This window comes from Brachyhypopomus gauderio, chromosome 10, assembly GCF_052324685.1.
Source record: "Brachyhypopomus gauderio isolate BG-103 chromosome 10, BGAUD_0.2, whole genome shotgun sequence".
Lineage (NCBI taxonomy): Eukaryota > Metazoa > Chordata > Actinopteri > Gymnotiformes > Hypopomidae > Brachyhypopomus > Brachyhypopomus gauderio.
The window spans coordinates 7,323,762-7,341,500 of record NC_135220.1 but is presented as its reverse complement, the minus strand read 5'-3'; the positions used below and the strand labels follow the sequence as shown (position 1 = coordinate 7,341,500).

At 45.7% G+C, this 17,739-nt stretch overlaps 1 protein-coding gene across 1 annotated transcript in view; it reads left to right on the top strand.

Moving 5' to 3' along the window:
• The window catches only part of adamts6 (ADAM metallopeptidase with thrombospondin type 1 motif, 6), a 62,218-nt gene extending 44,984 nt beyond the window's left edge, over positions 1-17,234 (top strand). Inside the window, exons 18-25 of the mRNA XM_077019128.1 lie at positions 153-233; positions 1,932-2,095; positions 3,194-3,332; positions 5,335-5,464; positions 8,414-8,618; positions 8,927-9,103; positions 10,888-11,044; positions 12,940-17,234. Of these exons, the coding sequence (XP_076875243.1) occupies positions 153-233; positions 1,932-2,095; positions 3,194-3,332; positions 5,335-5,464; positions 8,414-8,618; positions 8,927-9,103; positions 10,888-11,044; positions 12,940-13,049 (1,163 nt within the window). The 3' untranslated portion in view covers positions 13,050-17,234. The remainder of the gene's footprint in view (positions 1-152; positions 234-1,931; positions 2,096-3,193; positions 3,333-5,334; positions 5,465-8,413; positions 8,619-8,926; positions 9,104-10,887; positions 11,045-12,939) is intronic.
• Positions 17,235-17,739: the final 505 nt, after the last annotated feature.

Genomic DNA, 17,739 nt, shown 5'->3' with positions numbered 1-17,739 from the left:
AATGTAAAAGAGTAAAGAGGGAGAGGCCATCTAAATAAAAAGGCATCTGATTTGCCATGTTTTTACTAGGACAGGTCCTCTCATGAGTCATGTGACCGTGAGTCTTTGGTCATACATTTGAGCCACAGTCTGAACTCTTGTGCTCTCCCCAGGGTACATGGAAGTGGTCCACATCCCAAGGGGTTCCGTCCACATCGAGATTAAAGAGGTGGCTGTGTCGAAGAACTACATTGGTGAGTGGGTGAACCCTGTGCTCTGTTTTAGGCTCCTGTATTCAGAACCCTGTAGCCTACTCCTGTATTTTCGGCTCCTCAGACCATCGCAGACACAAAGTCGCCTCCTTAGTTCCTGAGCAGAATGGGATGGACGGTTGGGGGGTTTCCTCCAGCAGCCCCATTCTCTCCTGAAATAATCGATGGACTCCTGTCACTGAGGCGGGTCTTGGCTTGCTCTCGCTGCCTTATACGGAATAGATCCATTCGCAGCCTCCAGCTGTTTGCTAATTGAAACAATCAAAGGAGGAGTCTCCACTTTGATTGTTCCGAACACAAACATAAATCCAGACAGGGTCTGTGATAGCTTGTTGAGTTTCTTTCGACCTTCGTGTTGATGTTCAAATTTTTCATGTGCTTCTAAGGCAAGAGGCCATCGTCTGATGCATGACTGTAGAGACTGGCGTTGGCACTCAACGGATCAAGCAGAATGCAGCACTTTAGAAGACATAAGTCAGTCATCCAAGTCCATGAATACACCAGCAGTTTAAATCAGTGCGACAAGATTAGGTGTATGTCTTGAGTGTTCACCCCTGAAGATACTTCACCTCTCGTGTGATGGGCTTTATTCATTCACCTGCGCTGGAAACACCCCAGCATTTAAACACCAGCCCTGCGTTTGTTGCCCTCGCTGCCGAGGGGCTGCACGTCTCCATAAAATGCATGCATGCAAACAGATGTCTGAAAGCACATCTCCAGAAGCCAAGTGTTTGGAAAACCTTGCTATCGTGGGGTCACCTGACCTGACATCAGTCAGCAGAACATGTGACACTGCTGGGCTCTCTGGGTCTGATCAGCACCAGAGAAACTGGCCTAAAGTTTCCCAGCACACCAGAGCAAATAGTAGAAGGGCAAAAACCCAGTGTTATTCGTCAGCAGATGTGCTCAGTGCATCCTGGTTACTGCTGAGGTTTCACACAAAGACAAAGCCTCCCAGTGCCCAGACCAGACCAGTGTGGGACAGGCTACCCAGACCAGTGTGGGACAGGCTACCCAGACCAGTGTGGGACAGGCTACCCAGACCAGTGTGGAACAGGCTACCCAGACCAGTGTGGAACAGGCTACCCAGACGCCATGCAGTGAGTTTCGGAGCTGCCGCTTGTCTACCCTGGTCTGACTTGCATAAGCGTGGCTAGGTCAAAAAAGGACCTGTAACTGAATCTCGTCGTTATAAATGGAGAGGAAGACAGGGGCTCAAGGCTAGCCCTGAGGGAATCGCAGGTGCATGACGTGGACCAGGGCAGAAAAGCGACTATTTGGCGACGTGTGTTCTTCCTAGAGACGGAACCTTTGCTATGACGACCGCACTGGAATGGTATTTGCAGGGGATTCTTCCAGACATTCACCTGAGCCCCCGCTTTGTTCCTTGGCCTCTCCCTGGAGTGAAGTAGGTATCAGGGTCGTGCGGTGTCAGGCCAGAGTGGGCGGAATCTGTTAGAGAAAACACCACCAAACTCCTTCGCCTGGGTAGTGTTGTCACGGTGATGAATGTCATGGCCGACATCACGCCACAACACTCACTGTGGCAGCTGTTGTTGGGCAGCAGCTTGCGCTCATCAGACTGTTAGTGTAAAGTCATTCTCTCTCTTTCTCTCTATCTCTCTCTCTGTCTGTCTCTCTATCTCTCCCTCGATCTCCCTCTCTCTCTCTGATCTGCAGCTTTGAAGTCACAGGGAGATGACTACTATATCAATGGCGCATGGACCATTGACTGGCCGCGTAAGTTTGACATCGCGGGTACACCGTTCTACTACAAGAGGCCTCCCGACGAGCCCGAGTCACTCGAAGCGCTGGGCGCCACCACAGAGAACCTGGTCGTTATGGTACGCAGAGAAAGGGCAATGGGACATGCAGTATTCAGCAAAGAACGTGTGTTACGCTGTGAATATTACGGTCTGGGGGTTGGGCATCCATGCTGAACTGAATTATTTAATCAGATCTGAAGCCCCATTTACCATGGATATTAGTAAACTGTCACATACAGAAAAATGCGCACAACACCCTCTCACACACATATACACAGACACATATATACATACACATATCACACATATATACACACACAAGCACACACACACAAATTTACATACACACATATACAGGCACACTTAGTCATAGACAAATATACACACACAAACATACGCATAGACATGCACACTGACATACACACATATACACAGACATATACACACATAGACATATACACACATATATACACACACAGACATACACACACACAGATATTCACACATATACATACACACATAGACATGCACACAAGCACACATATGCATTAACACACAAACATACACATAAATACTCACACAGACATTCACACATATACACACTCATAAATACAGACATACACATATATAAACACACTCATACACACAGACATACAAACATATACACACAGAGACATGCACACACAAACATGCACACATATACACACAAGTGCTAAAAGAGGAGTGGGCAGTTTTTAATGCACTCTGTTTGAAATTGTTTGGCTCTCTAAATAAAGACAAACCTCACTTGAACTCTGGCTTGTGGTTTTAACAGCTATATATGTATGCACAGAAAACCTCTGTCTGGCCAAATGTGTGTGTGTGTGTGTGTGTGAGAGAGAGAGAGAGAGAGAGAGAGAGAGAGTGTGTGTGTGAGAGTATGTGTATAAAAATGTTACACTCCTCAGGACAGTATTTTTTTTTTGTCTGGACAGACATGCTGGAAATAGCACCACTGCACACACACACTATCGGAGCACCTCGAGACTTCTGTCTGTGTTCTACTCTTAACACACATGCATACACACACACCATTCTTTGGGTAATACTTTGGTCATGTCGTACTGGACCTTGAATGAATAGACACACACATACACCACTCTTTCGGTAATACTTTCTCTTTCTGCCCGCATGTAGGTGCTCCTGCAGGAGCAGAATCAGGGCATCCGCTACAAGTTCAACGTTCCCATCCAGCGCACTGGCAGTGGCGACAACGAGGTTGGCTTCTCCTGGCAATTGCAGCCCTGGTCTGAATGCTCAGTGACCTGCGCTGGAGGTGAGGCCCTCTCCACCATGACTCTAGTGCTTCTAGAGCTAAGTGTAATAGTGAAACAGTGATTTATCCATGACTCTAGTGCTTCTACTGCTACATGTAATAGTGAAACTGATTTATCTATGTCTCTAGTGCTTCTAGTGCTATGTGTAATAGTGAGACAGTGATGCATCCATGACTAGTGCTTCCAGTGCTACATGTAGTAGTGAGAGGTGATTCATCCAAGACTAGTGCTTCTAGTGCTACGTGTGATAGTGAAACATGATTCTAATGCTTCTAGTGCCACGTGTAATAGTGAAACAGTGATTCATCCATGACTCTAGTGCTTCTAGTAGTACGTATAATAGTGAGACAGTGATTCATCCATGACTCTAGGGCTTTTACTGGTTCTAGTGCCACATGTAATAGTGAATCAGTGATTCATCCATGACTAGTGGTTCTAGTGCTACAAATAATAGTGAGACAGTGAATCATCCATGACTTTAATGCTACTAGTGCTATGTGTAATAGTGAAACAGTGATTTATCCATGACTCTAGTACTTCTAGTGGTACGTATAATAGTGAGACAGTGATTCATCCATGACTCTAGTGCTTCTAGTGCTACATGTAATAGTGACACAGTGATTCATCCATGACTCTAGTGCTTCTAGTGCTACGTGTAATAGTGAAACAGTGATTCATCCATGACTCTAGTGCTTCTAGTGCTACGTGTAATAGTGAAACAGTGATTCATCCATGACTCTAGTGCTAAGTGTAATAGTGAAACAGTGATTCATCTATGATTAATCTCGCCCGGTGGTTTTTCCCCCTCTGCTGGTTGGCCAGTGCCGCGTTTGTGCGATGTGTGCCACAACTCCACGCCTTCTTCCGATTTTCAGGTCCAAACGCCACAACCACACTTTAATGTGAGCCCTCACCTCAAACATGAGTGGTGTCCTCCGCCAACAGCAAATGGCTTTCCTACAACAAGTCATTTTCCTTCTCTCGAGCTGCGGCTGCCCAAAACATTCAGAGCACTTGCGATATGTAGGAAAAAATGCAAACATTGCAGAGCTACGCTCATAGTGTGTGCACACGCACGTGTGTGAGTATGTTACATACTCACACACACGTGTGTATATGTGTATGCACGTGTGTCATCTAGGGGCCATATAAAAGAGCCGCTAACTCGACCACGGTTCTTATTTTAGTGCTTTATTCAGTGAAATTGCGAAATGCTTTCTTGTTGGTGCTCCTTTTGCTGGCGCTAATATTCTTTACCTCGACGAACTCACAGCAAGGATTTAGGCCCTGTTGCCTTGCACAATGTTAAAAGCCATAAAATTTCAGAATATTCCTTCCAGACATTACAATGAATTCGCACCACTCCAGATGCCTGGCTCACAATTGCCTGTTTTCTCATCCACATCAAATTTCATTGTTGCAAGTCTGACGAAGGGTTTATTTAAGACTTTATTTAGGACAATATAGCATAATGGTTCTAGACCACAAAAAGATGTCAAAAAGCATTTTTTATTTTCTAGCATGCACACAGGTGCAGTTATTGCACTCGAGTATGCGATTGACGCACACAGAGCAGTCTTGGTGGATCCAGTTGAGTTCTCCTGGGTGCATCCAGTCGAGTTCACCTGGGTGGATCCAGACAAGTTCTCCTGGGAGAGCCACACTGGTCTGGGTGGATCTAGTCAAGTTCTCCTGGGAGAAACTGCTGTGGCTTCTGCTTCACTGTAAGCACACACAGCCACCACCTGACTGGATCACATTATGGCCCAACTGATGCTTGGAGCATGCTGAAAACCTTTAAAACCAAGACACTCAGATATAACCGAGACACCCCCTTTTAACCACGACACCCCCTTATAACCGAGACACCCCCTTCATACCGAGGCACTTCGACACTTAGGCAGGTGTGGAGGGGAGGGAGGCGGTACAGCCTCTCAAGAGCAGCACCAAAGCTGGTGTGTGCAGGGCAACATGAAGTAACCCTGAGCTATATGTCTCCAGGTGCTCAGAAACAGGAGGTAGTTTGCAAGAGGCTCGATGACAACTCTGTAGTCCAGAACAGCTATTGTGATCCTGACAGCAAGCCGCCGGAGAACCACAGAACCTGTAACGTGGAACCATGCCCTCCTGAGTAAGTATGAAAATGTCACACACTGGATGTTTGCCTCAGTTTGGACTTTGTTGTGCTGTTTTTATTTTTTACAGTGGACTTTGTTTTAACTTCATCATATCAGTATAGGGCTGTCCAGTATAACACAACACTGTCAGGTAATTCTCTAGTGCGACTGAGCAGAGAGACTGTAAGACAAGATGACAGCATGTGTGGAGAGGTACGCATGTAGACAAAGGTACCAATAAACATGCAGACATGGGCGACTGCGGCTTAGTGTAGGAGCGATAATGAACGGCATACTGAGGTCCGCAGGTCAGGTGTACAACTGTAGGAGTGATGTAATAGATCACAGATGTTAAAGTGCACAATTCATTTAACGAGCAGTGACAATATCTAAGTTCACAGTGTACAGCTAAAGTGTTCAGGTAACGAGTAAAGTGTGGTGTGTATTCTGAAGTACCAGGTAAAGTGGAGTGTGTATCCTTGAGTAATGGACAAAGTGTGATGTGGATTTGAACTCATTGGGCATGAGCTGAGATGAAGAGGGAGGGTCAGGGTGATCTGTGCCATGGTGAAGACTCATGCTCTTCTTGAAGTGATCAGTTTATCAGCTCGTGGCTATTGACTAATCTAGAATCTGGTGGCTCTGGGATGGTAGGAGAGGTTGTGGCATGCCGGGCATTGATCTTCTCCCTCTACATCCTTGGTTTCAGGATGCTCTCCATGCCTACCCATCCAGTAGCTACTGACTGTGATGGAGGGGGAGGTGTGGTCATCCATCCAGTACTGACTGTGATGGAGGGGGAGGTGTGGTGACCCATCCAGTACTGACTGTGAGAGAGGGAGAGGTGTGGTCATCCATCCAGTACTGACTGTGAGAGAGGGGAAGGTGTAGTGACCCATCCAGTACTGACTGTGAGAGAGGGGAAGGTGTAGTAACCCATCCAGTACTGACTGTGAGAGAGGGAGAGGTGTGGTGACCCATCCAGTACTGACTGTGAGAGAGGGAGAGGTGTGGTGACCCATCCAGTACTGACTGTGAGAGAGGGAGAGGTGTGGTCATCCATCCATTACTGACTGTGAGAGAGGGAGAGGTGTGGTTACCTCCAGAGTCTTTAGTTCAGAGACCAGTCTGGAAAGGTTGATGGAATGAAGACAGAGCTCAAGTCAACAAACAGCATTCTAACATACATTTGGCAGATGACTGTGCCTGGGAGGGGAGTGTTCAGTTTTATTATTCAGTTTTATAATTTATTACAGAATTACTGGTTTTGGTCAAATCTGGGATTGGATCCCCTGGAGAGGATACTAACTAGAATTTATTCTGTGATGATGAGCACGGCTTCTGGATTTTGAGACTTCAGCGGATTAATGGCATTGGCTTCTGCGTGTTAATGGCTGCGTGTTAATGGTTAACGCTAGCTTAGCTGAATGAACACAGGTAATTCACAAGCCAGGCAATGGGGCTTGGTCCTTACAGCCATGAATCCCCAGATACAACAACTGAACAAAAGGCACCTAAAAAGTTCTCTCATTTCCTCCTTGTTTTACAAGTCAACATACATCAGCTAGTATTAGGCTGGGGAGAGGTATCGGGTTAGCTTCATTAGCCTATCCCACACGAGCACTTTCAATGTTTCTGTAGAGTAGGGCTGCCACAAACGATAATTTTTTACAGTCGACTAATCACCGATTAATTTTTATGATTAGTCGACTAATCGGATAATATGTTAATTGAATATAAAACGTACAGCTTATCGCACTAGAATGCAGCTGCTGTTATATAACCATCATTAGATTTCAGCTATAAGCTAACTAAAAATAAACACTATTTATATCATAGTTCATTAAACCTTTAATGAAATATGCAGCTTGTTGCAACAATTATTAAAATAAGGATAAGGTACTGGCTTAAACAACACAAAAATAAATACATTAATAAAGAAATTATAAATTTTTTAGGTTTTTCTTTCTTTCATTTGTCTCTGGCATCAAACTTGGCTACATTTAAAACAAATTAGGTAGGTACCTGAAACTAAGGAATTATTCACAAAAATTAAGTAAGCACTGACGTTACAGAAAACACATGAATGTGTGCTGAGGCTAATGAAACAAATCGCCATCGCTAATGTTAACTTTTACAGCTATCAAGATGAGTAAGTACTAACTTAACGCTATATTTAAGTTAGTTTTAGCAACTAACTAGCAATTTAGATTACTGAGATGACGGTCCCTCTTCATTATTGTCACAATCAGCCACAACATGCTTCAGGAGCTCGTGCATCGTGGTTGTGCTGCCGTGGAAGGCAAGTTCTGCCTTACAGATATTGCATTGCGTTTCTCTTTCATTTTCTTAAAGTGATCCCACACTTTTGTGTTCCGTAGCCGGGTAGCCATACCAGAGCCTGTCTATATGACGTCCTGGAATGTCGTCCCCTGCCTACCCCGGTTTCCACTACTGCGCATGTGCGTCAGTGGAAACTGCCACGGCAGTTTGGAGAGAAAAAAGTAAAAAAAGAAAAAAAAAGGGACACATCGACTATTAAATTAGTCGTCGACAATCTAAAAATGATTCCTTATCTCTAATAATCATTTCTAATTGCACCATCTAAAAGCTGTTCCCTGTTTCCCTTGATACAGAGAGACCACCTCTGTGGTCCTCTGCAGGGCTTAGTTTAGTGTTGGTGTGATGTTTCTTTCTAAAATTCTCTAAGCTAATGATGAGGTTTTATGATTCATTTGCTGTGCTCTAATTTGTACTCATTTCCTATGTCTACACTCCCACTCTGTGTTGCAATGCAGTATTATCAAAGGAATGGACTATATAAACTCAAAATGCTAGAAACAATTAACTAGGAAAATAAATCTCTGTATGTGTCTGAGTAAAACATTTCTGCATGTAATATTTTCCGTCACCATTGAGTAATAGAAAGGAACAAGCACAGCAGGGGTGTGTTTTGGGTGCAGATGGTTTATCGGCGACTGGTCAGAATGCAGCAGGACGTGTGATGGCGGCGTACGAACACGCATCGTTCTCTGCATCCGCAAAATAAGCCCTGCGGAGGAGGAGAACCTGGAGGACAGTCACTGTCTGACCCATCGGCCAATCGAACGCGAGTCCTGCAACAATCAGTCCTGCCCTCCACAGTGGGTGACACTGGATTGGTCTGAGGTGAGAGCAATCATACCTTGTTAACCTTTTAACTAATAAACTAACCAGGGATTAGGACCTCCATTTAAAATGTCATGAGATTAATGATCAACATTATTAGTATTATTATTAAGGTGAAATGCTTTGGGGAAACTTGGCTGTACACAGTGCAGATTTTATCGTGCACTAAGACACCTAATTCATGATGATAATCTGGCCAGCTCATTAGAAAGCATTCCGAATACCACAAACATTAAACTGTATCATGACTACATTTTTGAATCCTGCAAATGGTTCACTGAAACATGGCACTTTTTTTGTGTGTCTAGTGTACTCCGAAGTGTGGCCCCGGCTTCAAACACCGCATAGTTTTGTGTAAGAGCAACGACTTGACCAGAACCTTCCAGCCAGCTCTCTGCTCTGACCATGTCAAGCCCCCGGTGCGGATCCGCTGCAGTCTGGGTCGCTGTCCACCGCCACGCTGGATCCCCGGGGAATGGGGTCAGGTGGGACCCTTTTTACATCTTACATTTTTCTTCCCCATCTATAAAAGAGATTGTTGCTGTATTTTGACCCATACAGTCACTGGTAATATCCTGATTGGACAAACATTTCACAAAACAAATGGCTACTTTGATCGTGTGACACGGTCTCAACTGCTTATATGACTATCCTGAAATTCTGCTGCTGCAGACCATGATTCAAGCAGAGAGCTTAGTGTGGACGTCAGGCATCTTACAAAAGAAGTCTTTAAAATCTAGCTAGCTGAAGGCTTTTCAGCATCACAAACGGGAATGGTCTTTGTGCTTTACTGTCGCATAACATGTCTTGATAAGGCTTGTTTCGTCCAGTGCATCCTTCCAGAAGATGCAGACAGACAAAGGGCCTGTTTCAGTGTAACACATAAATGAGCATGTGTTTTAGGCAAGAGTCTGTAGAATTTACACTCGGATGATAAACTAGAGACCCCAGGGAGTGTGTGACGCGCATGCCTCTGAACGCGAGGCGGCTGAGCAGGCCAATAGTGTGGAAGTGGTAATAATATCTTCCATGTTGTTTGAAGTTTATCTGCGCTGCAGACAAGGCTGCTTCGTCAATGCCAAGAACAAGTTTTGAAAAGGAGACAAAACATAGCAGTGTGAGATTAGCCCCACGACTCCATCGCTCGGCGGTTCGGGCCATGTTCCATAAATGCGGAGGGCTTGGCATTCCCGCTGACAGCAGCAGGCCTGGTTTTTTTTTTGCCAAGCACGGTTCGAAAAAATACCAAGAGCAAAAAATGGCAAAGCATATCTGCAGAGTAACAGCAATGACAAATGAGAACCCCATGGTCATTTAGAAGGTGAGTGTATTTAATCTTTACTCATGGCTGTACCGTCCTGCTCGTAAAGTAGCAGCAGTTAATGCCAGCAGGATTGTTGAGCAGATCTGTGGGCCACTAGTTCACTAGTTCAGATTGCACTTAATGCAGGCACTGACCTGCAACCTCTGTCAGGACACACAGCCTGGCTCAGGTCGCTTTTGTTTGGAAAGGGTGACCACTGGTCCATTGAAAGCCCATTGGAGGCAGTCTTCTTGCTGTGAAGGGCGCTCCCGCGGGCTCCCCCACAGAGCCACACATACACATGCGCCTCTGTAAGCCAGTCGCCGCACACCAGGGTCTCAGAAGCACAGCACGTTACCGTACCGACTGAGTGATGAGCTACGTTTGTGTGTTGCTTTAGGTAGCTAAGCAACAACTTTTTGTTTCCATTGGAGCACATTGTGAGGAGTCTACTGGAAAACTAAAAGTCGTTAACTTCAGATGCTCCCTCCCCCATCCCTCCAGACCTCTCTAACATGCACCAGCTGAGAGCAGACCAACCATTTACACCGTTACACGGATATTCCACCTGTATCTGAGCGTCCAGTTGTTGCTTCTTGTTTTGAACCTGTTGTTTATCTAGTCTAATCCAGTCTGATCTGGTGTGATCTGGTTATATTATGGGGCAACCAGATTATAGGGCTGATTATAAAGAGATAACTTGGCTCCCGTTTAGACATTTGGTTCATCCCTTGCTCACTTGTTTACAGCGCCAGATCAGCACCTGAATAACAGGATATCTTTGCAAAAGGGCAAGTTGAAGCTGAATCCAGTTAACCCGTTCAAACACAAGAAAAGCACGAACAGACGGCACATATGCACAAACTCATAGAGATAGAGCTATCAGCTGTAGACTGGCACGACTGAAACTGCATGTCTGTGAATGTATCTCTCTATGTGTGTGTACGCTTTTGTGTGTCCATCCAGTGTTCGGCGCAGTGTGGCTTGGGGCAGCAGATGAGGACGGTGCGGTGTGTGTCGTACACGGGGCAGGTATCTGCCGACTGCCCCGAATCCCTGCGCCCCAGCATCATGCAGCAGTGCGAGAGCAAGTGTGATGCCACGCCCATTTCCCATGGCGATGGTGAGTCCCCCTGCCAATAACAGCACTGCTAATCGTGATTGGGTGTTTCCAAATGCCCAGTGAAAACTCTACAAAATGTTCTACAAAAGACTAAAGTTTGACAGCTTTCCCTGGAAAAAAACAGCTTTCAGGTTTTTCATGTTTCTTACTTTGGCCTTTTAACAATTAATCTGTATTTGAACACATATGTACTATATACTATTTTTCCAAAATAATGACCTGGGTATGTTGGGAACATGAAATCTGTCTTCTGAAGAAAGCTGTCTTCATTAAGGTCTGAGTCTGAAAACCCTGCCCACAACTATACTTAGGTAGGGTAGGTAGGTAGGTAGATACTTTATTGATCTTTATTGATAAGGAAATTTAGCAATTTTCTTGCCAGAATGGATCAGTATTAAGATTTCCTGTACTGGGAGAGGGATCTAGATCAGGCCGTTCACATGGACACTCACAGGATTATCTTGCACTGAACTGTGTCTTAACGGGCTGCAGTGACGGAACGTCTGCTCTCCTCCCGTGTCCTCCAGCTCTTACGGAGCCTAATAAGGGAAGACACTCTCATTGTGATAAGGCAGTTAGGGCCTGCGTGGCTCTGCTACACTGATGGCAGCCTTCCCAGGCTGCTGTGAATCAGACAAGGATCTCTCTCTCTCTCTCTCTCTCTCTCTCTCTCTCTCTCTCTCTCTCTCTCTCTCCCTCTCTCTCTCCCTCTCTCCCTCTCTCCCTCTCTCTCTCCACACAGTTTAAATGTGAAATCCAACATGCAACAGAAGAGGTCTTTCAGTACCAGTTTTTTTTTTTTTAAGCGAGTGTTGAGAAAAAGCAGCTTAAACAGAGCTGTGGGCAGTCCGGTCATGCCTCGCTGTGGGCAGGGCCCAGAAACTCAGTCTGACCACACCCCACTGTGGGCAGATTTCATAGCCCCAGTCTGGCCATGCCCCACTGGACAGGTCTCCATACTCTATACCATTGTGAGGGAACTGTTGGCCGAGATTTATAGGAGTCAGTGATAAGTGTCTGAGCTATCAAATTGCATTATGGGATATCATTGGAAATGAAGAGTATTTTGCAAAAAGTCCTTTCTTCTGGTGAATTAGAAATGGACCCCAGGCCGTATAATGCAGTGATTACTGTCTGGACTCTAGCACACCTGAAACATAAACCCTAATCTGAGGACTGGCAACGTTTGTCTGTCCAGGCAGTTCTGAAAGAAATGAATCTGAAATGCTATATGTGTTCTTGATGTATTATAAAGGGGGAGTCTCCATGTTATACCATTATGTCTCATTTCAATCACCGCATCTTCAGAATGAAACAGAGACAGAGTGATCAAGAGTGAGAGATTGAGAGGGGGTGAGCAGATGAGAGAGATTGTTACCCAGGAGTGAGGTCAGGACAGTGAGAGGGCTGGATGCCTGGGTGGTACTAAAGGCAGTCTCTGGACTCTGAGTCAGTTGTCACTGCAGAGACCTATCTGTCACCATGGAGACTTGCATATCATCCACACAGCATCTGCTTTTCACGCAGCAGGGGAACAGAAAAGACCCTCCCACACTCCCAAAAGACCCTCCCACACTCCCAAAAGACCCTCCCACACTCCCCAAAGACCCTCCCACACTCCCAAAAGACCCTCCCACACTCCCAAAAGACCCTCCCACACTCCCCAAAGACCCTCCCACACTCCCCAAAGACCCTCCCACACTCCCCAAAGACCCTCCCACACTCCCAAAAGACCCTCCCACACTCACTGGCCTCTGCCCTTGTACGCAAGCTTTTAGTGCTTTGTTGCCTCCTGTGCTTATCTTTTTGCTCCCTCCCTCTCTCCCATCTCTCTCTCTTTCTGTCTCTCTCTCTCTCTCTCTCTCTCTCTCTCTCTCTCATTCTTCTCCCCACAGAGTGCAAAGATGTAAACAAAGTGGCATACTGCCCACTGGTGCTGAAGTTCAAGTTCTGCAGCCGTGCCTACTTCAGACAGATGTGCTGCAAGACATGTCAAGGGCACTGATCCCACAGAGGAAGAGGAAGAGGGGGAGACGGCAGTGGGGGAGAGGCCGACAGGCCGGAGATGTGGACCCTAGGAGGAGCACTGGAGAGCACTCCCTCTCACACACACTCCCTCTTACACACACACTCCCTCTCACGCACACACACTCCCTCTCACACACACACACTCCCTCTCACACACACTCCCTCTTACACACACACTCCCTCTTACACACACACTCCCTCTCACGCACACACACTCCCTCTCACGCACACACTCCCTCTCACGCACACACTCCCTCTCACGCACACACTCCCTCTCACGCACACTCCCTCTTACACACACACTCCCTCTCACACACACTCCCTCTCACACACACTCCCTCTCACGCACACACACTCCCTCTCACGCACACACACTCCCTCTCACGCACACACTGCCTCTCACACACATACACTCCCTCTCACACACACACACTCCCTTTCACGCACATACACTCCCTTTCACGCACATACACTCCCTCTCACGCACACACACTCCCTCTCTCACACACACTCCCTTTCACGCATACACACTCCCTTTCACGCACATACACTCCCTCTCACGCACACACACTCCCTTTCATGCACACACACTCCCTTTCATGCACACACACTCCCTCTCACAAACACACACTCCCTCTCGCACACACACACACTCCCTCTCGCACACACACACACTCCCTCTCGCACACACACACACTCCCTCTCGCACACACACACTCCCTCTCTCTCACACACTCACTTTCACGCACACACTCACTTTCACTCACTCACACACACTCCCTCTCACGTACACACACTCCCTCTCATGCACACACACACATACACACACACACACTCCCTCTCTCTCACACACACACATCCTCTCTCACTCATGCACACACACACACACACACACACACATAAATATATATATGCACATACAAACACACACACACACACACACCTGCTTTTCAGCCCTGTGGAGTCCGTACCACTGGTCAGTCTCATACTGACACATTTTGTTTTATTTTCACTTCTGTGAAGTGGGAACTTAATATGATCATTATTGTTATTTTATTATAATAATAATAATTATTGTTGTTGAAATTATTATTTTTGTTATTGATGTCTGTCTGTTGTAATCCAAAGTGCTGGACACATCATTTGCATAGTTGGCACAGCTGAGAATAGGTTCACAAACAAGGCAAAGGCATGAGGTCTCTGTCTCACACACCCTGATACACACATACACACACAAATTGGCTCCACTGCAGTAGTGTATAAACAAATACATATTTTTGGTCCACGTTTTATCCATCAAAGTATAATTTGATGTCCACATTCAAACTCTTCATCTGGACTTTAAACTGCAGACACGGGGAGGAAAAACAACAGAAATACCTAGCACTATATTTATATATAATTATTAAATATGAATATAAAGTACCTTATAAGGAGTAGGACCCAGTCTTGCCTTCGGGAGAGCCTTAGGTATCCTTACAATACTGGAGGGAGAAGCTCTTCAAGAAGAAATTGTTGGGGAGTATTGCGTGGAGGTGGTACACTTACTTCACGCTTCAGGCTTTCCAAAACAGCTTTGAAGAGGGTGCAGTCTTGTAGCTGGGGTGTGTGTACAACACCGCTCGCCACTGTGACCCGTGAAGACACCCACAGGTGCTGTAACATGGTCCCGTGATCACAAAGAGCCATCAGTGGACCTGATCATTTTGGATCCACCCCATATGTAACTGCTGGGAACACACTCGCCGTAGGTAGAACGTTGTACAATTTTGGATGCTTCTGAACTGACAGATACCTTCTAGTTCTTTATAAGTCAAAGTGCTAAATGTCGTCCCTCTATTGTAAGGCTGGCATATGCAGCTAATATTCTACAGCGTAAAAGGCTGGTGTTCTCCGCACACTGGCAGACATGTCTTTTGAGTCATGTGTAGCTCCTTTAGTAATTATGATTGATACTTCACAGTTAAAAGTTTCTTATGTGGTGTTTCTGTTTTTTTGTCTTGCTACCTGGAGCTCAGCCTAATTATTATTATTACTATTCCTGTTCCTATTGGGTAGTCCCCCAGCAAATTGATGTCACACAAATTTAAATGCTGCCAGATTTCCAAATGAACTCTTCATGTATCCAGTCTAATGCCTCTTAAATTGGAGTGGTTTTCTGGTATAGTGGAATCGATGGACTGGTATTAACCTGCTGGAGCGCGCCAATCATAGCAGTGGTAGCCGGCGAGGACCAGGGCTGCGTTCAGTTGGGAAGGGAAACCGCCTTGAGCTGGAGATTCCAGATGTTACGGCCTTGTGGGCCACCTGTTTGGCTGAGTCACATGATCACAGGCCGGATTCACAGGAGAATTCAACCATTGTTTGTGACACTTGAACAAGGCCTGAAAATCACATTAGAAAGCAAAGGAGGCCGACTCACCCATCCTCAACTCCCAACACAAGTAACTCGCATGAGAAAAAACAAGTATATCCATGTGTGTTTTTATTTGAGCAATTTTGTTGGTGAAAATATTAAACTGCTATGGATTTTATGAACAATAATCACTTTGTACTGTTCGAAACTTTGCTGCAGTTCCCTGGGACTGACTGCTGTGGTTCTGACCTAGGGCAATTAAAATTCATTTGTAGCAGGAAGCATACGGAAGCTCCACCTCAACCCAAGTCGTTAGCTCGGAGGATGGTGTCAGCATGTGGACGGTGCACCCCCCTCCACAGCAGGGGTTGAGTGAAGCAGCAGTGTCTGGGTGCAGGCCAGAGCACGCACAGCCGGTCTGCCAGCGACTACCTCCAGACGCCCCCGCCTGCTCCAGGCCGCTCTGTAAACACAGTCCACACAACCCTCCCCCATCAGTGGTGCTTCCTCCAGTGGAGGGCTGCATGATGTGCTGACTCCTGCTCGAGCAGGAGGCTCCAGTCCGGCTGGCATGGTGCTCTCATCTGTGGTTGGTCGGTTTTATGGTCAGATATGGTCTTTTTTGTTTTTTTGGTTACTTTTGTATATCCCACTGTGAGCTGGTTACGTGGCCTTCACTGACGGTCAGCCTGTTGTCCACTTTCACAAGTGTCCCATCGTCCGCACCCAAACCACCCAGCACATGTCATGCTCTCTTCAAATCCAGTGATCCGCATGGCTGGGGGTACCAACCGGCCAAAGATGATTCCTTGGCTGTGGGGAGAAGAAACTCAAAGCTAATTGCTCACAAACTGCCCCTTCTCCAGCCATTTTAGATGATCAAACCATCATAGTCTTTGCTGCTGCTACTAAAATATAGCCACCCACATAGCCACGGGTGATCAGCTGTGTCTTTGTCATGAACTGTTTAAAAAGGGACTTAAGTGACAATGTCCAAACACACTGGGCAAGCAGTTCTGAGGCTTTTGGGCAAGGGGGGGCTCTACAGGTACCAGTCAAGACACTTCAGTGAAACAGGTACCAATCAGGACACTCCAGTAACACAGGTACCAATCAGGACACTCCAGTAAAACAGGTACCAATCAGGACACTCCAGTGAAACAGGTACCAAACAGGACACTCCAGTGAAACAGGTACCAATCAGGACACACCAGTGAAACAGGTGCTGAGGGCTGTGAACACATGTCTGTGAATGTCACTTGACTTATCCTGTACCTATAGAAATGACCATTTTGCATTTTTGCTGATTAGTTGCTTATATTTTATATTCAGTGTTGTTGTTGGTACACTGTTACTGTTTTTCATATGTAAATTATATGCTAATTTATTTCCTTGTGTCACTTGTCATACATATGTTTCACAGCATGGAAACTGAAGTGTAATTTAGTGGGGGAAAAATTGCAGTATGAATTTTTCCCATTTCCAATTTTGTTTGTTCTGGTGCAGTGTGTGTGCTTGAATTGGCCTTTGCTGCTACCCAGTTACCCTTTCAGAGTGTGGAGGCTTTTCTTTTGACCCTCAAGAGTGTATGAATGTGTGGGTGCATGTGCTGATCAGGTTATGTATAGTCAAAGGACAGTCCTAAGAAAAAATATATAGATCAATAGTTTCAGATGGTAAAGCAAAATAAGAAAATGAAAAAAATAAAGAAAAAAAAGAAAAGAAAAAAAAGATACTCCCACAGTACCCATAACATTCTCATTCCTTTGGCTTGTACACTATTACTGGTGAATCCTACAGTATGTAATGGAACCTGAATAAAACGAGTTTAAAGAGACCGTCTTAGTGGGGGTGTTCTATCCAGAGGCAATGGTATGTAAAGCTGATACTGACCCACTCTCTACTCCCAAAGGAGACAGAGGTCCGTGCAGCATAGAGAGGCCTTGCCTTCTAAACCAACAAGGAACCTTGTAGGAACACTGTAAAGGAAATAGTGGTTTTTGCTGATCAGATAAATTGTAAATACATATAAATGTCAAGAATGGTCTTCCTATAAATGCAGCTGAAACATTTGTTCTAGATGTAGAAAGTCAGATTCAGTGTTTACCGCATGCAGGCTTGATTAGGAAGGCTCCCAAACACGGCATGCTTGACAGCCTCGAATGCGGCTCGCACTCCAGCTCCAGGCTAATTTATTCAAAATAAACACCATTTACCCCACTTGGCTCAGGTTAACGGGGAACTGAAATTCAAATGAGGAACCTTGAATTACAGTCACGCTGTTAGACGTGTTTTGTCTAAAGATACCAGT